Raw genomic sequence first — 25,802 nt, 5'->3', positions numbered from 1 at the left:
ATTAATCATTTTAGTTTATTTCTGCCCCTTCTAAATCTCAGATGATTAAGGTCTGTCATTAAGGCTAGACATTAGATTTTCATTCTTATTATTGTTCAGAAGCTGCATTGCAATGCCTGAGCTACTGCTCTAGCCTTTCAGTATACAGTCCTATTAACTTTTAAGTCACTCAGAGTAATATTTAAAGATTTTTCCATGGTATCATCTAGTGTTCCTCCCAGCTTTGTTCAGAAGCCTTCAGTATGGTCATGTAGAGATATGACAGACCCTCGCCAACAGACACACCGCCATCCTTTACAACTGTCCCTAATTTTGCCCCAGCTCTTTTTCTCATAACTCCTGGACTGTTAATGTCAGTCAGTAACACTAGACATCAAAAGTTTTGTACATCTTATAATTCAGAAAAATTAGTCCACAAGGCCTCTTCAGTTAGAGTAAAGGACTAAAGTTCTGAATTGTTAATAAACTACTTTCTGTGTCAAGGGTACATTGTTTGAAGCTTTTTCCCCATTTAGTGAAACTTTTGTAGATGACTAAAACACAAGCTGAGAACTAATATTGTGTGCTGTAGGTATGTGGAAAACCTTTTTAACCTATTCTACTGTTACCTTTACGTGAATTGAGGCAACATCCCTAGTGTCTGGGGGTAATGCAGAGCACTAAAGCTCTATGGGCTTAACTAACTGCTTTGTATTTGACGGATACCTGGTGCAGAGCTTTTCCTTCTTCTTCTAACTTTTGAAGTGACTTGGGTATTAAGTCCTGGGTTTGGTGCCCCCCCACCCATACATCTTTCATTTGCAAAACTGTTGTTCTATTAACTTTTTAAGTCACCTTACAGTAATATTCAAAGATTATCTCTGGTGTCTAGTGTTCCTCCTGCTTGTGTCTTTCATGCAACAAAACTGTTGTGGTAACTTTTTAAGAGAGTTCAGTCAGTAGTATTTGCATTTCCCTGGTGTCAAGTATGTCCCTCAGTATTGCAGGATTTGCTTATTAGTCTAGGGGATTTTACAGGTATGATAGCTCTCGAAACATACATATAGCCCCTCTCCCCACCTGATTGCCTGATTGTACTCACTGATTTAATCACACACACACACACACACACACACACACACACACACACACACACACACACACAAAATCTCACCTAAGGCCAGTCATCATGCTGTGTACACTGTATACATGCAGACCCACATATACTTACATACACCTCACAACCACCACCACTTCCTGTCCACTAACTTCCAAATTAAGTCCGCCCCTTTCTTCCAAATGATCTCAGCCATTGGTGAGGAGAAATTTTTGAACAAAAGAGGTTCTTTGAAATGGTCAGCTGTATAAATGCCTTAACCTAGGCATTTCCAGGAGAAAGGACGTGGCTAATTAGCATGGGCCACTCCACCCAAATGCCACATATGCATATAGCTCAGCCAAGGAGTTAGTCCAGACTGTGTACGTTCACTGTAATTGGCATTGGTCTTTCTCTGAATTGGAAAAGGCCTCCAGCAATGATAAAAACGAGTGGTAAGGCTTACGCTGGTGGCACGTCTGAATTTGGCCAAGTGTTTGCCTGGCATTGATCCAATAATTTCAATAATCTCTTCTGTTTTAATGTGCACCTAGAATGTAAGAGTCTGGCATGGGCTTTTAATATTTCATAGATGTAAGAATTTATTTTAGAGCAGTTGGTAGTAATAGTTATAGTATGGTGAATGTCACTATGACTAGTTTACTAAGCTATTTTTCACAGAGAGATGTAACTGTGGCTTGTTAAGTGTTAACATGTACTTTTACTTCTAACTGTATTTGTTAATTGTTTAGCATGACTTTTTATTTTACTATTTTAGATAAAGTATTCTGCATGTGATTAATATTTTGAATGTAGTGTAGGGGGGGTGTACGGTTAGTATGAAGTACATCTAGCTTTCATAGACTTAAGAGTGCAGCAATTTGACAATATTTTGTCAATTTATGTAAACAGGTGACATTTCAGAAATGACTGACAGGATTTTGAAAATTAAAATACCTTGTACAGTAGACAGCAAAGCAACATCGATTTTATCACATCATGATACCTAGTAAATATAAGTTTATATCACTCATATAGAAAAAAATGTCTCCTACAGACTTTGTAAAATGCATTTTAATTAAGCTACCATAGTCAAAATACTGTTTTATCTCTTGTTCAGTATTAATGGACATGAGCTAGTCTGGTCTAACATCACATCTAAAAGATAGCTTTTATTACAATATTAGCAGTGACATTTTACCTTTGATTTCTAAAAATACAGAAACAACCTGCAATCTTTTGATATTTAAAATTATAGTCAGAAATTCAATCAATAAATTCATGAAATTTAACTGGTCTGTATTAATATAGTTCTGTTATTTATCACTGGATTGGAAATAGATGTTCACCTCATATGACGTGCATTTTTGACACGGCCTCATTTACCTTAGATCCATGTGTCACTAACCGTGTATCAAAACCAGAGTCAGTCTATAACGATTTATGTGCATTGCCTAGGCATGTACTTTAACACACTAAGACATATTAACATGATATGTACATATCACAATTTATCCCCCCATCTCTTGAACAAACTTCTAAATTTCAAGGAAAGTGACCACCCTTGCCACCTTCAAGGTAAACCTAGAAAACTGAATTGACACCTTCAAATTCTTCCCTTGTCTATCTTGTTCTGTTCTCCTTGACAGTGATGGGAACTTTTTATATGGTTTATTGGCCAGGCTTGTCATGGTTTGCAGACTGATTGCCTTGTACTTACCTATGATTCTATAAGGGTACTTGTGGTTGACTTAATACTAATACCAAGTTCTTTACCTAATTTGCTTACGAATGTATAAGCAGATCAAATGATGGATATGTGACCTTTTATTTCTTGGGCAAATGATTTTTCTACTCAGTGTACTTTTACAATGCAAAGAAATAGAAACAGGTAATTTGTTCTTTATTTTTTAGCAAAGAAAACATTCCTTGGGCAGAATAAGTCATTCTGGGGCCCCCTAGAGCTGGTGGAAAAACTTGTCCCTGAAGCAGCAGAAATAACAGCAAGTGTCAAGGACCTTCCAGGCCTCAAGTGAGTAAAGGTTTAATGTTACAGGGCTCAAGTAAGTAAGAATTTTAGCCCTAAGCATAAAATCAAAAATCTAATGTTAACTGTCTAGCAGTGTCTGCTTTTTTTTACTTTACTTCCATCCTTTTAAGTTTTAATGTAAACCAATTTGCTTCAGGTCTGACACCCTTGTTTCTAGTTATTCCTTTTCTTTATATTGCCGACCTATGCACTGCTTCACCTTCTCATCCTTTGCAAGATGCATATTTTTAAGTGTTGGATTTTTTTTTTACTTTAAATGCCTCATCTGAAACTGAAGGAATTAGATTAGAGTTAAAGCAAAAACTAGACATTCTTTATTAATAGATATAATTGTGAAATACTTCCTATATATATAATTGAGAACCTCAGTCTGAGATCTTGCAATTCATATAGTGTATAAATGATGAAAAGGTGATTTTAATTGTATCACAACTGAGTCTATTGTTATAATGACATGCAGACTATTGGCTTGCGATATCTAGCTGCCTGCAATATAGTCCAGCTTTTCCCTTTGTCATACACAAGGGTTTCTACAATTTTGCAGCTTGAAACTTCACAAAATACTTGGAGTGTTGTATTTTAACCTACTGAACAAAAGCTTCTTATTAACTAAATGTTACTTTTCAGGACTTTTCATCTCAGTTCTCAGAATAGGTGTAGTATTATGACAACTTGGGTTCATAGGTTGGTACTGGGCTATCTGCCCAAAGGCATATATTAGCCCAGCCACGTTGTGCGGTATTCACCGCCCCTTTAGTAGTTCCCTAGACCCTTGTACTAGCAGCTAGTACCCTTGGCCCCTATCTAGTAGTGCTGTTGGTATGATCCCCGGTGTGAACCTTCTGTTACCCATCCACTCATCAAGGTTCCTCTTGAAGAGTGATAGTGAGGGGCTCTGTCTTGTGTAGATCGGGACCCTGTTCCATAGTAAGGGAAGTCTCTGCGAAGGGAATCTTTCCCTCCAGCATGTTCTATTCATTGTTGTGTTGAAGTTTATATCCCTAGAGCGTGTAGCTCAAGTAGATTTGGTTTTGCTAAGATGGAGCATGTTCAGCAATTCTGGGTTGGACATGGCTCTGAACGTTAGACAGAGATCGCCTCTGAGAAAGCGGTATGCAACAGAGAACAGTCTTAGCTTTTTCAATCGTGCTGCATAGTGCAACTGTTTGAGGCCAGTAATCTTCTTGGTTAGGTACCTTTGTGGTCTCTCAAGCTGCTGGAGATGTCTAGCCAGGTGCATTCCAATTGGTGCATTGTACTCAATAATGAGTCTGATGAGGGAAGAGTAGAGGGGCACCATTACATCCTTAGATCTTGATGCGAACCCTTTCATGATCAGATGGGTCACATAGAAGGATTTTCTAACCACTTTGGCAACATGGTTATCAAAGGAAAGCTGACTATCTACTTGGGTCCCTAGATCCCTTATTTCTTCTTCAGATTTCAGGGGATTACCTCCTATGTTGTAGTTTATGGGTACTCTGTTTTTCCAAGGGGATTACTACGCATTTTTTGCATTTAGCTTGAGACCATGGCTTTGACACCATGCATCAGTCTCATTTAGGCCCTTCTGGAGGATCTCCATGTCGACCAGAGACTCTATTATAGCACCCAGTTTGCAGTTGTCCGCAAACTTAGTCAGCCACAGCCCTTCCGTGCTTGCCTGTACTTCTGAGAAGTATATGCCAAACAGGAGGGGCCCCAGGACAGAGCCCTGAGGCACACCACTTGTTACTGGTCTGGATTCGGACATCGATCCCGCTACTCTTACTTTATGGGATCTGTCTGAGAGCCAGTTTGCGATCCATCTTGTGACGTAAGGGTTTATGCCCAGGCTGGTGAGCTTATCAATAATACCTGAATGGGGAATGGTGTCAAATGCTTTAGCAAGGTCAAGATAAGCCATGTGTACCTCCTTTCCCTTATCTATAGACTGAGTAACTGTCTCAAAGAAATCCACCAGGTTCAGGAGGCATGATCTGCCCTTGACGAAGCCGAACTGTGTGGGGTCCAGCGACTGGAGGTTCCCAATCTCTCCATTTATGAGTTCCATAATGATTCGCTCCATAGCCTTATAGATCAGACTGGTCAGGCTTATTGGTTGGTAGTTCCCAGGGTCAGTTGTGGCCCCACCCTTGTGTAGCGGGACCACCATTGCCATGCGCCATTATATGGGCACATGTCCTGTGGAGAGGCTGAGACTGAACAGGGTATTAAGATGCGGGGTTAATTCCTTTTGGAGCTCGCATATGACACAGCCTGGGACACCATCTGGTCCCATGGAGGCAGTGTTTTTAGCTTTAGATAGAGCCTTGTTAACCAACGTATCAGTAATAATTGGACTTACACAATCCCCTAGAATGGTAATAGGCCCTGTAGGTGGGGGGGGGGGATTTGCACTGAAACTGTCAGCCGAGTTTTGGCAATGTCAGAAGGGACAGTGTATTTTCTTCCATTTTGTACTATCTCAGAACAGACCTGAGCATTGCCATTTAGGTTTTTGACGTAGCCATAGAAGGCCTTATGGTTATCCTTGGCATCCTTGGCAACTTTATTTTCAAAAGTGGCTTTAGTTGACTTGATGAGGGCCCTCAATTTCTTACTAATGCTGATCAGGGAGGATTTTTCTACTTGAGATTTGGCCTTTTTTTGTATAGGTCTCCTCCTTTTATTGTAATGTTTGCTTATGGCCGGGGTCCACCAGACTGGTTTGTTCTTGCTTGAGGAAGGAGTCTTGGTTTTATTTGGGATAGCATGGTCCATGCAATCCTGAAGATGCATATAGAGTGCCTTGGTGTAGGATTCCGCATCCTGGATGTCATTATCCTTCTGCAAGGGAACAGTGAAGCTTTCCACTTTGGATGCAAGTAGTTTGAAGTTTGCCTTGGAAAGGTTTTTGACTATGGTTTCTTTGATTGGGGGAGGTGGAGGAGTGGGGGAGGTGGAGGAATGAGGATGTCCAGGGTTATCAGTTTGTGGTCGGATCTGACCAAGGAGGGGGTGATAACGGGTGTGGTACAATGGGCGCCCATATTTGTGGTGATTAAATCCAATATGTTGTCCCCTCTAGTGGGGGAACATACTAGTTGTTCAAGGGCATTTGAATTTATAAATTCTATGAATCGCTGAGCATAGGAGTTGGAACATTGGTAGTTCGCCCAGTCTATACCAGGGTAGTTGAAATCACCCATGATTATGGTGTTGGGTAGGACCTTTATATTTTCCAATGTCTCAAGGAATGCAGAGTGAGCATCTTGGGACATGGTGGACGATCTATAACCAGCTATGACTTGAAATGTGGTTTTGCCTGCTGATAGTTGCGCATGGATGATCTCTGGGGCATCATGCTGCGCTACTAACCTGGAGATATGGGTATCCTTGATGAATATGGATACACCTTCACCCTTTGTACTGCGATCTGGTAACTGAGGCCGGAAGGTATGATATAAATTGTAACCTGGCAGTGCTGGGGTGCTCTCTTGAGCCTTGAACCAGGTTTATGTCACTGCACAAACATCGATTTTCTCCATGCTGAGGAGAGCCTCGAGTGTGTGCATTTTGAGGTTGAGATTTCTGGCATTGAGTAGCATTGCCCATAGTTTTTGGTTACCTGTGCTGGTTACAGTGGTTGGTTTGACCTTTGAGCCTTGCCTAGAAAAGGCACTATGGGGATGGCAAGAGCCTTGGCCAATATTCGAAAACCTAGGGGTGACAGGTGCATCCCATCTTTGGCAAAACAGCAAGGCTTGTCTATCATGTCATCCCAGGCAGACAGACATGTTTTCTGGCTGTTACAGAGCAAATCATGCTGTCCTCTTTCAGTCTCCCTGAAGCAGTAATTCATGAGACAAATTCTTAATGCATGCAGAATAAAATTGGTATAACAAAATGTACCTCATGACAGTCATTGCATTTAACTGCCAACATGAATGCCATTCGGAGCTTGGAGAAAAGGATGGATCACAGAGCTACATAAGAGCCACAATCCTTAAGAAAATGAGTTGCTTTCCTTCTGTCATAGGAGGTTACTAGACTAATGGCCCTAGGGCCCTTACAAGCCTAGCCAAGTGCAGCCCATGCTCCCAAGAATATCAAGATATTAATCAGAACTAAGTCAACAACTACTGTCCCTGTCCAAGAGGGACCCAGGTGAAACTCCCAGGGTGAATTTGCAGTTTCCTATCCCATCATCAAAATGACACTTAAATAGGGTCAGTGAGGAGCTCTGCTTCACCTGACTTGTACGTTTGTTCCAGAGGAGAGGTAACCTCTGTGAGACATCGAGTATATGTCGCATATTAGGTTGGGTTCCCAAGAGCAAGTGCATCTTGTACCATTTGATTTATGAATGTGCAGCATTTCCATTAGAATAGGATCTGAAATTGCTTTATATGCAAGGCAGAGGTCACTTCTGAGTAGTCTGTAAGACAGAGTATAGCGACAGTGATTTCAGTCTGTCAGTGTATGACATATGCTGAAGACCCTGCATTTTCTTTGTAAGAAAACTTTGAGGTCTTTACAGTTGCTGTAGGTGCCTGGTAAGGTACATACCAAGGTAGCATTGTACTCTATTATTGGCATGATGAGTGAGGTGTACAGTGGGGTTATAACTTCTTTTGTTCTGGATGCAGTACCCTTACTTATGAGGTGGGCGATGTAGAAATTCTTTCTTACCACTGTGGAGATGTGTTGGTAAAAGGAAAGGCTGCTGTCAACCTGTGTGCCCAAATCTCTCACCACTGATTGTGTGCTTAGGGTGTTATTAATGTGGTAATCTGTGGGGACATAGCCCTTGCCAAAGGGGATGATGATGCATTTTTTCACACTGAGTTTTAGCCCATGACTTTGGCACCAGTCAGTTGTGTAAGTCCTTCCTGTAGGATGTTGACATAATTTGGGGACTCAATCACTGCACCCACTTTGTAATCATCAGCAAACTTTGCAAGCCATATGCCTTTTGTTTTAGCCCATACATCCAAGAAGTAGATTCAAATCAATAGGGGCCCCAGTGCCAATACCTGTGGAACACCACTGGTTATGGGTCTGCTGGTGGAGGTAGAGTCACCTATTTTGACTGTGTGCATTCTGTCAGTGAGCCAGTTTGCAACCCACTTGACAATATACAGATTGATCTCCAGCTGGGTGAGTTTATCAATGATGCTTGAGTGGGGAATAGTGTCAAAGGCCTTGGCTGGGTCCAGGTAGGCCATATGCATGGATTTGCCTTTGTCAAGGACTTTGGTGCCCATCTCAATGAAGTTCACCAAGTTCAAGAGGCAGGATCTCCCTTTAACAAAGCCAGACTGGGTCAAGTCGAGGGTTTGGAGTTCTCTTATATGTTTGCTGATAAGGTCCATGATTATTCTTTCCATAGCCTTGCAGACTAGGCTGGTCAGGCTTATGGGTCTATAGTTCCCAGGGTAAGTGGAAGTGTCTGTTTTATGTAACGGTATGATGGTTGCTGTTTTCCATTCAGCAGGTACAAAACCAGTGCTTAGACTTTTGGAAGAAATCCTAAATACATCACAATGGCAAGAGCTGTAGGCTCTGTTGAGATGAAAATAGGATAAAATAAGCTTTAATCAGTAAATTTTGAACAAATAAAAAACAAACAGGCCTAAGTACGATAAGCGCTTTTGATGGAACTCGCCTTCATCAAATCTGTGTACAAAGGTTCCTACTGGTTAAAATAATGATGAATAACCAATCACTTTACTACTAATGAGCACTCCTACATTTGACAACAAATAGCAAATGAGTAGGAGTGAAATTAGGAAGCAGAATGTTACAAAAAGTGAGTATCCTATCATAAAATTGCAAAAAAAAATTTCAGACAATTAATAGGAGCTTGGTAAAACCGACATAGCTAAACCACAGAAAACAAAAAAAAACTGATTAAAATAGGAGGTAGAACAAAAATAATCTATTGGAAAGCAGCAGAACATAAGCTTTGCATCGTATCTTGGATCACTTATTAAGTACAGGGTTGATGGCAAACAAAACATTGTATTGCTTAATGAGATAATCCATTCTTCAAATATAAATTAATAAAATAACTATGATCCAGAGTGGATGTTTGCAACATTTGTGGAATAGACAGATGGTGTTGTTAAATACGTCTTCCTGTATTCACAGCAGCAAACTTGTACCAATATACAAATGGGAAAAACAGTTAACAAATAAATGGTATTGTTGATTATGTCTGCCCACTTACATGACAGCAGATAGGTAACCGTGACTAACTAAGAAATGATTAAAAAGTTTTATGGTTATGAAATGCATATTTATAGCAATGCAGATGATACTTGTGATAATGTCCTCTCGCATACACGGCAGCAGACGGATGTGACACATCTGCTAAAAACTTCTAATCCTGTTTAGATAAATCAATTATATAAGAAGTGCAACTGGCATTTGTTGTCAAGTCCGCCCACATTACGCAGCTACAGAAAAATGGAGTAAAGTACTTCTTTTAAATTTAAAAGATGGTTAGCTCATTAAGATAAATATAACAATATTGAAATGAACTACAAAACAGGAGCTTTAGCCAATAAAAAGTTGTAAATGAATCAAGATGGCCAATCATTGACTAACCAATAGGTAATCAACAGATACCAAGAGAATGAATCGAAAGTAAGCTGAAATAAATATATCCTGTTTAAGCATACATGTATTATAACCAATCACAATCTAGAATTGAATATCATGGCCAATAACATGAAAGTCCACTATGTGGTCAGTATAGTTTATGCTGCCGCCAACACAACTAAAGCAAAATGAAATACTGGAACATAGTAGGAATGTGAAACATGAATTATCCAAAAGATATGACAAAATAATCTGATGAAATAACAAACATAGTGCATTGAAGTAACATTAAATGAAAATGTCTATGGTGCTGTTTGGATTGCTGGGGGCATATGAAATATAAAAATGTATGCTATACATCTGTCAGCTTGTGGCGGAAATCAAAATGTTATGGAATTAAGCAATAAAAATTTTATAAATGTGTTAAAACATCTGTATTACTATAAAACCCTGCTGACCAATCAAAAAGAAAAAATATTAAAAGAAAAAAACAATCGCTGCGGATGTATGATGGCTCAGATCAAATCAGAGGTATAATGAATATTCGTAGAACAAATGCATCCAGTCGGTATGCTACCACCAAAACATCTAAAGCACAATAAGATACCAGAACATAGTAGAGGTGTGAAACATGAATTATTCAAAAAATATGACAAATGATTGATCAAATAACAAACATAGTACATCAGAGTGACACTAAGTGAAAAAGTCTACAGTACTGTTTGGATTGCTGGGACCATGTGAAATATGTGTAAACCCCACGCCTCGCCAGTATGGTATGCCCGGCCAAACCAATACAGAAGAAAACACAAGAGGCTAGCATGTGCACCTCTGAATAATTTAATATATAATAACTAGACTTGAGGCATGGAATGCCACTAAACATATATAATCTTATTCAAACCGGTTTCGGCTTTACAGCCTTCCTCAGTGAAAAAGCATTTCACATCCATACAACACTCATGAATATTTATACATACCAGCAACCAATAGAAAAATGGTACGATCCAACCCTAAGGCTGGTGTTTCTATTAGTATATAATACATATATACAAAAAAAGTCTCGTCATCAAGATGAAATACTTATGTCACTTATACATGAAACATAAAACAAACAAAAAGTATGAGTATATATATATATATATAGTATACATATAATAAGAAATAAAAAATGAAATAAAGAACCTTTAAATATTGTATTGTAGTGGGGATATATAACAAATCATGAGGTCCTCAGTACCATAGGAATAGGTATATTATATGGCTATTAAGTAGTAATTCACAAAAACAGGAATGCATGGCTTAAAGTAGATCCAAAGAATAAACTAGTATGATTCATAAAAATCACATATCTGCTGTATGTAACCCTCAGTACCATAGAAATAGGTATATTATATGGTTATTAAGTAGTAATTCACAAAAACAGGAATGTATGGCTTAAAGTAGATCCAGAGAATAAACTGATATGATTTATAAAAATCACATATCTGCTGTATGTAACCCTGGGTCCTATGATGTACCATATATCTGTTACATAATATATGTACAAGAACTATTCCATTGGTTGAACACACAATTGTTCCAATATTTTGGAATATGATCCCATTTAACAATAAACACCTCTACTGGCAATGATATGTTATAGATTATAAAGTTAACTAATATATAACCAGACCGTATAGCCTGTAATATTATAAAAATGCATGGCATGAGCTATTAATATCTTAGGATATATGATTCATAAATCAATATAATCCCAACTCTTCAGGCTAATTCCAGTATTAACAATCATTCCAAATTATAAATGGTCATTAAAGCCAGGCGGAAGGAGAGCCCCAAGGTGAATAATCCAATATTTCTCTTTGTGGTCGAAAATACTGTGCCACCCCTGTTGATTACTCCTGTCTCCAGTGATTTTATCTACAATCATGAACATAAATTTGGCATTATGATGTTTAGCAGTGTGTCTATACAGAGCATTGGTCTCTTTCTTGTTCCTGATATCACTTTTATGTTCCCCCATCTTAACTCTTAGTGAGCGTGATATTTGCCCAACATAAAATGCTGAGCATTGACACGTTGCCAGGTATATGACCCAACTGCTGCTGCAATTACCAAAAACTCTAAGGTCATCGACTCTACTCATATTAGCACTCATAAATTGTTTTAATTTACTTACTTGATTACAAGATGTACAGTGGCCACATGGAAAGGTGCCCAAAAGTTGGTCTCCAGAGATAGTCATCTGTTTGTAGATGGCGCCCCCACTTTCTTTGTGTTTATAATGTGAGAATAATGCTCCTAGGGTTTTGCCCTGTCTATAAGAAAACTGGCATTTTGGGCCCAAGACATCTCTGAGATGATCATTAGCTAGTAGTATGTTCCAATTTGCATCAAGGGTACTTCTAATAACATTGTGGTTTCTACCATATGTGGTGACAAACCTTAATGAAGATTCATGTTTTGTCGATTGGCGTGTCTTGTATTCCAGTAGTGTGTTCCTGTCCTGCTTGTCTGACCATATGCTGGCTGACATACTGTCAAATTGGTGATATCCCCTGTCCAAAAATCTGTTTTGGAGATCCACTTTGGCTTCTTCAAAATCCCTCTTGGAAGAACTGATATGTTTGATCCTGAGAAATTGGGATTTTGGTATGTTGCGGATGGTGTGGCGCGGATGCATACTGGATGCATGAAGTAAAGTGTTGTATTGTGGATATTTCCTATGAATTTTAGTACTCGGTGTATGATCATTATTCCTGTAGACTGTTACATCCAAGAAGTCAATGGTTTTGGAGTTGTATGTTATAGTGAATTGTATGCCCCAAATGTTACTATTGAGATATTCCATGAACTCCTGTAGATATATAGGATCAGCACGCCACACCATCCAACAATCATCTAGGTAACTACGCCATATATCAATTTCTACCATATATATGTTATGGAGTGGATTATATATCAGACATTCTTCTAAGTATGCCATAAATAGATCGGCGTATATGGGGGCAAATGATGTCCCGATAGCAGTACCTTGAAGTTGCTAGTAGCATTCTCCTTGAAAGTAAACAAACATTTTTATTAAGCACATGTTCAGCCATGCAAATGATCAATGTATTAAGGCCTGGTGGATATAGGTTGGCATGTACTAACCAATATTGTAGATCATGCAACCTGCCCAATGGGGTATGCTGGTATACAGTGATTTTACATCCAACGTGCACATGAGCCAATGTGGTTCCAATTGAATATCTTGTATGATTTGTAAGAACTGAGTCGTGTCCTGTATTCTGGCCCTAACCTCTTTCAATAATGGTTTAAGTTGTTGTGTCAAAAATATGGAGAGTGGTTCTGTAAGTGAGCCAATGCCTGATACAATAGGTCTACCTGGTGGACCTATTGTAATAGATTTATGAATTTTGGGAAGCAGGTGCAGAATTTGTTTCTGAGGGTCCATCACTGTGAGATGTTTGGCCGTGTTTTAGGTAATAATACCTTCCTCCTCAGCCAAGTTCAAAAATGTGTCAATTTCTTTTATAAGAGTAGTAGTGGGATCTATAGACATATGCATGTAGCATTTGGTATCCAATAGTTGTTCCAAGCCTTCCTTGAGAACTCGTATTCAAGATCATAACCGCCTCTCCTTTATCAGCCGGTAGTATTGCTATATTGTGATTGTTTCTTAATTCAGCTAAAGCCATTTTTTCGGATGTGGTAATGTTTTGACCCATGATACATGATTCAAAATGTGGAAAATGTAGATCCCTTAAAACTGATTGTTGAAAAATGGACACATGTTTGCTCATTGGAGGTTGAAATTGAGATTTATGAAATTTGAAATCATTAGATCTTTGAGATGTTTGTGAGGTTTGATCTGAAAAAAAATATTTTAAGATTAAGGTTACGGCAAAAATCCATGACATCAGATACAATGTATTCATCACAAAACAAACTTGGTACAAATCCCAAACCTTTATTCAGTAACTCAAAAAATTAAAAATGATGAAACCAGTTGCCTAAACAATCCGACCAACTCGGAGAGGTATGCTAGGGCATTGCTTAATGAAATTATGTGCTTTGGAGTTTTGTGAATTCCAATAAAAGAGTGGTACGTGCAACAAAGGAGTCAAGCCTCTTTCTCTTTACCTTTGCCTTTTATGGTTTATTCAGTAACTCCTCTTGTTCATCAGTCAGAATAACATCAGACAAATTTAACACATTTTTGTATTTGGGTTCTATTGTCTCAATAGGGTTTCTATCAATCCCTCCACCGAGTCTGTTCTGCTTCCCATATTTATGTTTGCGGCCACCCCGCCGCCTTTTTCCCCTTCTAAAGGGAGTGTGGCGTTGGACCTTTTTTGCATTGGTGACTCTTGGAACTGGACACTCACTATCGGTGTAGGAGGATTCCTCCCCCGAGGTACTGGCCTAGAGATTTATCATTATGTTTCAGGATGGACCTGGGTCTTTTTCTGGTTCTGCCCCTTGCCAACCCTTGATTCATATCCATAAATCTGACAGATCTATGGGTGTCAAATGGACGTCCCCTTTTATAGTACGTGATATCCCTATTAAATTTTTAAATTTTTTTATCTTTGGTTAGTTTCTCATAAGAAGCCAATTCTTTGGACAGCCTGACCACAAAACTTTCATATGTGGAGAGTGACTTATATTTTTTACATTCCTCACAGATGGTTTTGACTTCTAATAGATTAGTATCAATATTTCTTTCATAATAGGAGGCCAAAATTTTAAAAAACATCATAGATCCCTCTTGCAATGCCTGATTCCATTCTGCGGTTAGTCTCTCTCCAGATCTACTAACCATGGGCTGCAGTCTTATCCTGAGACCTCTAGGGGCCATGTCCTTATGAGTATATGCACAAAACAATCTAAGATGCCAAATATTGGCTCTAAGATGTTTTAATCCCTTGCTAAGATTCTGAAAAGTCAAATCACATCCATCGGATGTATTAATATTTGTATTATTAGGATTATTGCTTGAGACGTGGTCTACACCAAACACCCCATATCGTCTCGATCAGCACATAATCCTTGGAGGATATTATCCAAATCCATAGTTATAAATATGATCCAGAAACCAAAAAGAATAAGACAAATGGGCTGAATTCAGGTGAACTGATCAGACTGTCCAAAGAGTTGTGCCAAACAGTACTGTAACAGTATTCCAAAATAAATAAATCAAGCTAGGGTATACCCCGGCTGCCAGGGTCTAACAAACCCTATGAGATAAGTAACAGGTATTTGGCTAAGGGCAGAACCAGAAAATTGCCGGGCCAAATCAAAAATACATGACTATAATATGTATGTCAGTTGTCATAAATATTTGACAGTAGGTGTGACATTAGTGTCATAAAAATTGTCTATAAACAATTGTTCAAAATTTCAATAATGAGTTGACTTATCATATATACTCCAGTTTTTATAATTCCACCATATATAAACAAACAGTAGATATTCGAAACATATGCTGGTCCTATCCCTAATATTTTAGCACTTAATCCAATATACATATGTGTGAAGCTATAAATGCTATATCTGAGTGGACTGAATAATCAAATAATCACCAGTCTTGTAAATCTAGATTGTCCGTCCTTTTTAGCTGTAGCCCCAAGATTCATGCGGTTACCCAATATGTGTATACCAGTCTAAATATCTAGATGTTGGTAATGTGTATATGGAATACCCAAAAGAATGGCCTAATACACAGACAGTTCACTCCTTCAGATGAAGATATTCTCCAATGTTATTAAAACCTAGATATGACTGTTAAACTCTTACAGTTCTTAAATTCACTGAATAATTCAACCCACTCAATAGGCTGTAACGTAAGATAAATAAGCATCCTAATATATGTTTATGGTCAGGTGCTCAATGACAAGGGCAAGGCTCAATATAACCTAGAATAAACTGTTATCCGAATAGATAACCATATCAAAACGGTTGTTTAGCTTATATACCCAGAATTGCACAATCAAGAAAATAATGATTTTGTCCTGGATATGAAATTTTTAAGATGTAACACCCTACAATATGTATACTCATCAATATCACTGCTAAATCAACCAATAGAGCGATGTGGTAATCATATTAATTTTAGACGATATATAATGTATATGCAGTAGCCCACACATAAATCCCTATCACATACAAAACCATTAGATGCAAAGAGAATAAGCATAGGTTATCATAGGATATAGATATCATATAACGGTTTGCTTATAACCCAGTTCTTTTGGTATAATACATGCAAGATAGTTCAATTCTTCAATATTCTGTTTAGTCCGCAGTTGTTCCGGAACCTAGTTAAGTTATACGCATATACAGCACATAAAAAACCCAAAATGGTATTAGACGCAAAGTCACTGCTCAATAATTGTCTTATTGCTCAAAAATAATGTTGAATGACCCAACCTGTTTTCAAACCTATAGACAATCAAATAAAATTACAACTTTGTAAGATAACACACAGACCCCATACCTAATAGTCAATCAAAAAAGGAAATCCTAGTTCTGAATATAATATCTGTAAGATGTGACAACCTGAAGGCTGTATACTCTTTATATAACACTAGTGAATCAACCATGGATATAGAGCAATGTACTAGATATATTTTTTCAATATTTACCACTTATAATATTATTTGTAAAGTGGCCCACACTTAGTCCCCTATCACAAACATAAGATATGTTTGAAAATGTCCAAAAATTATCATAAGATAGGTATCACATAGTTGTTATAGCCATAACCATTTTCTATAGTATGTATAGAATGATTTGGTTCCTCAATATTATATCCAGTCCACAATTGTTCGGAACCCAGTAAGTCCGTACGTTGTGCACATATGCAGGGAGCCCAAATGAAGTTATTCACATGTTACAACCCTATCGTTACCATTTCCTTGAATATGGTGTAAGATATCCCAAACAGATTTTCGAACCTTAATGACCATTTATAATTTGAAATGATTGTTAATACCGGAATTAGCCTGAAGAGTTGGGATTATATTGATTTATGAATCATACATCCTAAGATATTAATAGCTCATGCCATGCATTTTCATAATGTAGGCTATACAGTCCGATTATATATTAGTTAACTTTATAATCTATAACATACCATTGCCAGTAGAGGTGTTTATTATTAAATGGGATCATATTCCAAAATATTGGAACAATTGTGTGTTCAACCAATGGAATAGTTCTTGTACATATATTATGTAACAGATATATGGTACATCATAGGACCCAGGGTTACATACAGCAGATATGTGATTTTTATAAATCATATCAGTTTATTCTCTGGATCTACTTTAAGCCATACATTCCTGTTTTTGTGAATTACTACTTAATAACCATATAATATACCTATTTCTATGGTACTGAGGGTTACATACAGCAGATATGTGATTTTTATGAATCATACTAGTTTATTCTTTGGATCTACTTTAAGCCATGCATTCCTGTTTTTGTGAATTACTACTTAATAACCATATAATATACCTATTCCTATAGTACTGAGGACCTCATGATTTGTTATATATCCCCACTACAATACAATATTTAAAGGTTCTTTATTTATTTCATTTTTTATATTTTATTTCTTATTATATGTATACTATATATGTATATTCATACTTTTTGTTTGTTTTATGTTTCATGTAAAAGTGACATTATAAGTATTTCATCTTGATGACAAGACTTTTTTTGTATATATGAATTGTATACTAATAGAAACACCAGCCTTAGGGTTGGATCGTACCATTTTTCTATTGGTTGCTGGTATGTATAAATATTCATGAGTGTTGTATGGATGTGAAATGCTTTTTCACTGAGGAAGGCAGTAAAGCCCAAACCGGTTTGAATAAGATTATATATGTTTAGTGGCATTTCATGCCTCAAGTCTAGTTATTATATATTAAATTATTCATAGCTGCACATGCTGGCCTGTTGTGTTTTTTTTTTACCATGTGAAATATAGTGTATGTGCTATACATCTGTTCACTTGTGCGGAAATCAAAGTATATGGAGATGGGGAATAAAAGTTTGGTAAATGAATTAAAATTCAAATAAATTAAAGAATACTAATTCATTAGACATCTGTGTTACTATGAACCCCTATTGACCAATCAAAAATAAAATATTAAAAGGGGAAATCAACTACTACGGACCTATGATGAGTCAAAATAGAATCAAAGTGAATGAAAATGAATCAGTACTTTTTCATTCACTTTAATCCTATTTTATAGCTTCAAATCAATCCGTTTATTTAGCAGCAGCTTTATACAGCAGAATTATTATAACTTTTCTTATTTAACGTTTTATTTTTATTTATTTATTTATTTATTTTACATTTGTTGACCGGGAGAAATCCGACTGGATATATGTCCATTTTCAGCGGAGGCCCGGGGAGAAAAGCTCCACATTAAGAGTAAAAATTACATACAAGTTAAATAGATACATATTAATACATTATTGTAGTAACAAACAAAGTTTAAGAAAAAAGGGCATATCATATATGTGATTAATAAAAAATGTATCTGCTGGATAATTTCATTGACAAGACAACACTGTGAAACAGATGGAGACAGACAAAAGAGTAATTATACGTATACTAGGAAGTCAAACTTTTTCAAAGGAGAGATAAGAGTGATAGGTAGAATAGAGAAGAAAGGAAGAAAATTTAGGGGGTGAGAAAGAAGGTCAGGGAGAGATCAACAGAAGGAGATTGCTTGATAGAGGAGAAAATGAAGTAAGCTAATAGGAAGAAGTTAATCTGGGTATGAGCACTGGCAAAGCCAATGAGACTGGAAATGGTGGGTTAGACTTTTTTTGAAGTGGGGTAAGGAGGTGATGGTGGTAATACTGGGAGGGAGTTCCATATCTTACCAATGGAATTGGCAAATAGAGCATCGCCTCTCGCCTCCAGAGTTACAGGATTTGACTGTTTGAATAAGTGTCCTGCTCGAGGACCGAAGGCTATTTAGATTGATGTATGGTATGATTAAATTCTCCAGTGCTGGAGACTTTTCAGGGTGTTTGAGTATTTTGTATGCCTCAATGAGTTGGTTTTGCTGGAGAAGGTTTGGGAGTTCTAACCAGCCTAGGTATTTTAGGTTAATACAATGATGAGTTCTATATGGTTTACCAGTTGCAAATCTGGCTATGTGATTGTAGGAGCATGATAGTTTATTTAGGTCTGATTTATTAAGGTTGGTAAACATTGGAGAGGCGTATAGAAGGGTAGAGAGCAAATGCGAGCGAGCAAGGGTTACTTTTGCAATTGGTGTTAGAAAGGATTTGATTCTATATAGGGACCCCAGTTTCTTATTAACGGTCTTAATAGTTTGATTAATGTGGATGTCGAATTTGAGTTTATTATCAATGGTCACCCCTAATAGTTTTGTGTGGGAGTCTGGGGAGATAATTGTCCCATTATTGGATTGTATGGTAAAGGAAGTGTTAGGGAGTTTTTGGGTAGGATGGAAGAGTAATAACTTGGTTTTCTTTGGATTCAGTATTAGTTGCCTTCCAGATAGCCACTTCTCTATTGCTGTAAAACAGCTTTGGGTTTTGGATAGTAGTTTGTCAAGAGATTTGTCAGAACATACTAATGTCGAATCATCGGCATATTGAATACAGGTGGCCTCAGGGATGGCTTTATGGAGGTCATTAATAAAGACTGAAAAGAGAAGTGGTCCCAGTATGGACCCCTGAGGAACTCCGATGTTGTTTGGAAGGAGGTTGGAGAGCTTATTTTCCCACAGTACTGCTTGTTTCCTACCAGAGAGATAGGCCTGAAACCAATCTAATGTTAGGTTATCCAGGTGAAGATTTCTTAGGGTATCATGGAGTAGTCGATGGTTAACCATATCAAAGGCCTTTGATAGGTCCAGAAAGAGTGCTGAAGATATTTTTTTGTTATTCCGGTTATGGTTTATTATGTCAGTAAAAGAGAGGAGGGCAGTAGTAGTGTTGTGATTGGGTCTAAAGCCATGTTGTGAGTTGGTCAAGAGTTTGTTCTGGGTAAGATAGTAAAGGAGTTGTTTGTGTAGACATTTTTCCATGATTTTGGCCAGGGGTGACATTATGGCTATGGGCCGGTAGTTTGATAATTCTGTGGATGAGCCACCTTTATGGAGTGGGATTATGTATGATATTTTCCATATTGAGGGAATTGTAGATTCTGAGATGGTACGATTAATAAGTATAGAGATGGGGTAAGCTATGTCATCTGCAGCTAGTTGTAAGTATTCAGCTGGTAGTAGGTCTGCGGAGAGGGTGCTTGGTTTAAGCTTTTGAAGTAAGGATCGAATGAAGGAAGTAGAGACTGGTTGTAGATGGAAAGTGTGAGGAATTTTTGGTGTGGGTTCTGTAGCAGTGGAGGCTGTGGTGGATAATTGGTTAGCCAAGGCTTGGATAGTATCCGTAAAGAAAGTGTTAAAGGTGTTGGCTACTTCTTCGGGGTTTTTATCTAATATTATTTCTGGGGTTGGAGTGGAGGATTTCCCAGGATGGAGAAGGTTATTTAAACCTGCCCAACATTTTTGAGGGTTGTTTTGGTGTTTATTTTGTAGTTGGCAGTAGTAGTTTCTTTTGTCCATTAATATGGCTGTTTTTGTCATATTTCTTAGCTGTTGGAATTTAATACGGTCTATGGGTGATTTGGTAGTACGCCATTTTTCCCAGGATTTGTTTCTGAGTTTTATTTTTGATTTGGAGTCTTTTGTAAGCCAAGGTGTAATATTTGTTTTGGTTTTGATTAGTCTTTTAGGGGCATGAGTATCAAGTATGGTTAGGAAAGTGGTATTAAACTTAGAAACTGCCTCTTCTAGGGGGAGATACTTAAGAGTTGCCCAGTTACAGGATCTAAGTTCCATTTTAAACTTTGAGAGGTCAAAATGTTTCTTATTTCGAATTGACTTATACGTGGGAGGTGTAGAACTACCTGTTTTATTTTTCCTTATGTATGTTATAAGGTGATCGCTGAGCTCATTTGGGAGGGTCCCAGACATATACATTTGGGGTTGGCTGTTTATAAGGATCCAGTCTAGGATACTCTCTTTTTGGTTAGAGTTCCCAATTCTGGTAGCAGAAGTGATGGTCTGAGAGAACCCATGAAGATTTATATGGATGGGGTTAGTCTCTGAGGAGCATAGGTTCCAGTCAATGTTGATATCACCCAGGATTATAGATTCCTGGGGGTAGTTATTGGATAGCCAGTTTAGGATGCTCTCCAATGTGTCAGAGTTTTTCCCAGGGGGGATGTACATTACAATTAGATTAATACTTTTTTTTCTATTTAGCTGTAGTTTTAGAGCAAGTATCTCAGCATTAGAGATTTGGGGTGGTTGAGTGGGGTTAAAAATGACATCAAGATTGCTTTTGTAGAGCACTGCAATACCACCACCCTTTTTTTTATGCGGTCAGCTCTATGTATATTATAGCCCGGTGGTATAATCTCATTGTCCTTGGTCCCTGGTTTAAGCCAGGTTTCTGTTAAACACATAATATCTGGGAGGTAGGTAGCTAATAGAGCATGTAGATTGTGTATCTTATTGTTGATGCTTCTAATGTTTAAGTGGCAGATTTGGAGGGAGTTAGTATATCTTGGAAAAGGTGGTGGGCTGTTAGAGTTGGTTTTTGCTGTGGGGCCAGGGTTCGGGTGGACATCTCCATCTTTAGTGATGTTTTTCCTGAGATATTCCATTAGCCTCATAAGTTTCTGCAGCAATTTCTGACCATGTTTAGATTTGGGGCTTGTTTGGTCTGGTTTATAAGGGTAGTAGTAATTTGAATTAGCAGTTTTACTGTGTAGTTGTTGGGTTATGTGATTGATACTACACAGGGGTAGTGGAGCTATAGTTTGATATCTGGGGTAATGGAAACCTGAGTAGGGCTGATCTTCATATTTGGTTATTAGGTAGAGTATGGTAATTACTGGTAGTAAAAAGGATATAATTTTTTGTGTTGCCCTTTTTTTTACCTGTAGGGTGGGTTTTGTTATCTTTGAGCTGGGGTGCATTGCTATAGGAGGAATGTAGGAGACTTTGCCTTTTAGCGTTTGAAGGGGTGGGAGGTTTTGGTGATTGGTAGGGGGTGGGGGGTAACAGTGAAGTGAAATTTGGTTGGCTAGGGAAGAAAGAGGGGTGTGGCTATCTAGCTATAAATGTAGGACTACTGGGGGCGGGTGGGATTTGGGGGCAGGGCAGGGCGCGGAGCGAGCCCGAGTGCAGCGAGGGCGAGCGGAGCGGGGTTTTTCCAGTTCCAAATTGACTAGGGGCAAGTGGAAATAGGCAAGAAGAATTTTACTACAGCAAGTAACTCAAAACACAGTATACTGTAACTGTGTTCTATAAGCTCTTTTGTTTCCAGAATCTTTGGGTGATGTAATGTTTAGTTATTATTTTATGGATTTTACTGCCGTTTCTTTGAACCCAGTACACCAGCGGTTCTACATATATATTAGTACTTATTTGTTTAGATAGTCTTTAGGTAAGTGATTAACCTTGTTTTTTCACAATTGAAGGCACCAAGAGATGAGAGCTTGGCTGTGGGTACTGTTCAGGATTAGCGACCCTCAGGATAGGTAGAATATAGCCAGCAGGGAGAGTAGAAAGGGTAGTGCCTGTAAGGAAAATGCAGATACATAGACAGGGTTTACATCATTCCTTTTACATTTGAAGTTCAATTGGCAAGTAATATGCAATGAAAGATCATACTTATTGGGTGTAGTTCAATGATTAAAACAACACAGCGTTAGCAACACTCTAGTATGTTATCTAAAAGTTAAATCTAAGTATAGTCATTCAGCCACTCTTAGAGTCTGTACAGTTACTGCGTAGACTAATTCTCTGTACAGTTACTGCGTAGACTAATTATTTTATAAGCTAGAAGTAGCTTGTATAAGCGTCAAAATTGTTGTAGCATAACACACTATGTTGTTATGCTTATGAGCCTTAGATATGCCGCTATGTTTCAGCGCTTTTGCTTACGACGTCTCACTCCAGTTTAACCACCGACTGGATGCATTTGTTCTACGGATATTCATCATAGCTTTGATTTGATTTGACTCATCATAGGTCCGTAGTAGTTGATTTCCCCTTTTAATATTTTATTTTTGATTGGTCAGTAGCAGTTCATAGTAACACAGATGTCTAATGAATTAGTATTCTTTAATTTATTTTGATTTTAATTCATTTAACAAACTTTTTTTCCTCATCTCCATATAGTTTGATTTCCATACAAGTGAACAGATGTATAGCACATATTATATTTCACATGGTCCCAGCAATCCAAACAGTACTGTAGACTTTTTCACTTAGTGTCACTCCAATGCACTATGTTTGTTATTTCATCAATCATTTGTGTCATATTTTTTGAATAATTCATGTTTCACACCTCTACTATGTTCTGGTATCTTATTGTGCTTTAGATGTGTTGGTGACAGCATACCGACTGGATGCGTTTGTTCTATGAATATTCATTATAGCTCTAATTTTATCTGACCCATCATAGGTCCACAGCAATTGTTTTTTTCTTTTAATATTTGTTACTTTTTGATTGGTCAGCAAGGGTTTATAGTAATACAGATGTTTTAATACATTTATAAAGTTTTTATTTCTTAATTCCATAACATTTTGATTTCCGCCACAAGCGGACAGATGCATAGCATCAATTTTTATATTTCATATGCCCCAGCTATCCAAACAGCACCATAGATGTGATTTTTGACAGACGGGTTCCAGTAAGAGTGAAAGGGAAGGTCTACAAAAGGGTAGTGAGACCAGCTATGTTGTATGGGTTGGAGATGGTGGCATTAACAAAAAGGCAGGATTCAGAGCTGGAAGTGGCAGAGTTAAAGATGTTAAGATTTGCACTGGGTGTGACAAGGATGGACAGGATTAGGAATCAATATATTAAAGGGTCAGATCAGGTTGGACGGTTTGGAGACAAAGTCAGAGAGGCAAGATTGCGCTGGTTTGGATGTTCAGGAGGGATGCTGTGTATATTGGGAAAAGGATGCTAAGGATGGAGCCATACCTCTCAATCTGGAAGCATCAAAAATCTGGACAAGGCCCATGAAAAATAGGTACAAATCTGTATGCTGATTAACATCTAATTTGCATACATAATTACGTAACCCTACCCACTCCAATGGAATTGTGCAATATTCGAACACAAACTGAAGAACAGACAACCAAAATATGGCACCAGCATCCCCCTGCAGCCATTCCAATGTCCCATTACCTGGCTATTTCACCCCATTTACCATAAACACTAATGTGTACATACTGCTTTACTTCTACAATGATTTGGATTTTATTTTTACATTTTGCAGCACATCAATGCACAAACACTAACAGACATCTAATAAAGCAATACTGTCTCACGATGAAAATAGACTTGGCATTACAACTTCTCTGCCCTTGAAACTCACATTCATTGAAACAGCATTGAGACCTGCACCACATCCAAAGAAAATGCATCTGGCCAGTGGTGGATAAATATTGCCTTTATTTTATTTTATTTTATTATTTATTTACATTTGTTGACCGGGAGTGTCCGACTGGACATAGGTCCATTTTCAGCGGAGGCCTGGGGAGAAAAGCTCCACAGTTAAAATAAACAGACAGTAGTTACATTGGATTACATAGCGATTAACAATATAACATAGCAATTACTTACAACATATTTACAGATGAAGAACATAGTACATCAGTAGACAACTAGAATCTTTATCTGTGAAGTACATAACAGACATTAACAAGTGTTACAATAAGAAGTTCCTGCTATATAATAAGTATTAGGCTTATGAGCATCTGAGCTTGCTATAATCAAGGTAGTTAGTGGAGTGGAAAGAAAGGTAGTGGTTGGATGGGGTGGGTGATTTTAGAGTGGGAGTTGCAAGGGCATAGCCAGTATGTTTTTAGGTGCACTTTTAGTAAAGTTTTGAAGTTAGTGCATGATGGTATGGAGGTAATTGTGGGTGGGAGGGAGTTCCATAATTTGGCTATGGTGCAAGAGAATAGTGCTTCACCAGCAGAGTTATTTGCTTTAAGGATCTGCAAGTGATTTTTGTGGCTGGATCTTAGCGGTCTGGTGGTGCGATAGGGTTGGAGTAGATTCTGGAGGGATGGGACATTTAGTAGATGGTTTACTAGTTTGTGGGCGAGTGAGAGTTGATACCATTGAAGGAGGTGAGGGAGTTCAAGCCAGCCCAGTTCAGCAAGTGAGAGACAGTGGTGACTACGGTAGGATGCCCCTGTGGCAAATTTGGCAATTTTGTTGTAGCACGTCTCTAGCTTGTTTAGATCACATTGCCTTAGGTTGGTATATATTGGAGAGGCATAAAGTAGGGTGGAGATAAGGTGGGAATTTGCTATTGAAATCTTTGCTGCTTTGGTGAGAAGTTGCTTATTTCTGTATAACACTCCTAGTTTTTTGTGGACTTTTTTATGGTCATGGATATGTGAATGTCAAATTTTAGTTTGTCTATTTCCACTCCTAGCAATTTAGTGTGTTCAGTTGGGTATATAGTGGTGTTGTCTTTTGCTGTGATGTTAAAGTGAGAGTTGTTTTGAGTATGTTTGATGGGTTGGAAGATGAGTAGTTTAGTTTTGTTTGGGTTGAGTATTAATTGGGCATCGGATAACCAAGTTTCAACAGAGGAAAAGGCTTTCTGTGTGACTTTTTGCAGTTTGGGTAGGGACTGGGCTGAGCAGATGATGGTTGAGTCATCTGTGTATTGTATGAGTGTGCCATGTTTGGTGGCAGAGGCTAGATTATTGGTGTAAACAGAGAAGAGTAGGGGTCCAAGGATGGATTCTTGGGGAACCCCTATGGAGACAGGTAGTTGGGGAGATATGTCACTCCACCATACAATGGATTGTTGGTGGTCAGACAGGTAACTCTGAAACCAGTTGGTGACTGATTGAGAGAAGGATAGGTTATTGATGACAGAGATAAGTTGTTTGTGTGGAACCATGTCAAATGCTTTAGATAGGTCTAGGAAAGTAGCAGAGGAGAGATAGCCCTTGTTTTTATGCTGAAGGATAGTGTTAGTAA

General features: G+C 38.0%; 1 protein-coding gene across 1 annotated transcript in view; it reads left to right on the top strand.

Moving 5' to 3' along the window:
• The window catches only part of RUFY3 (RUN and FYVE domain containing 3), a 1,044,108-nt gene that overhangs the window by 526,052 nt on the left and 492,254 nt on the right, over window positions 1-25,802 (top strand). The window contains exon 4 of the mRNA XM_044061198.1: window positions 2,990-3,107. Coding sequence (XP_043917133.1) covers window positions 2,990-3,107 — 118 coding nt within the window. The remainder of the gene's footprint in view (window positions 1-2,989; window positions 3,108-25,802) is intronic.

The sequence above is a fragment of the Protopterus annectens genome, chromosome 2.part0 (genome assembly GCF_019279795.1).
Source record: "Protopterus annectens isolate FY-2018-M chromosome 2.part0, PAN1.0, whole genome shotgun sequence".
Classification (NCBI taxonomy): domain Eukaryota; kingdom Metazoa; phylum Chordata; order Ceratodontiformes; family Protopteridae; genus Protopterus; species Protopterus annectens.
This window is presented reverse-complemented; position numbering and strand designations above follow the sequence as displayed.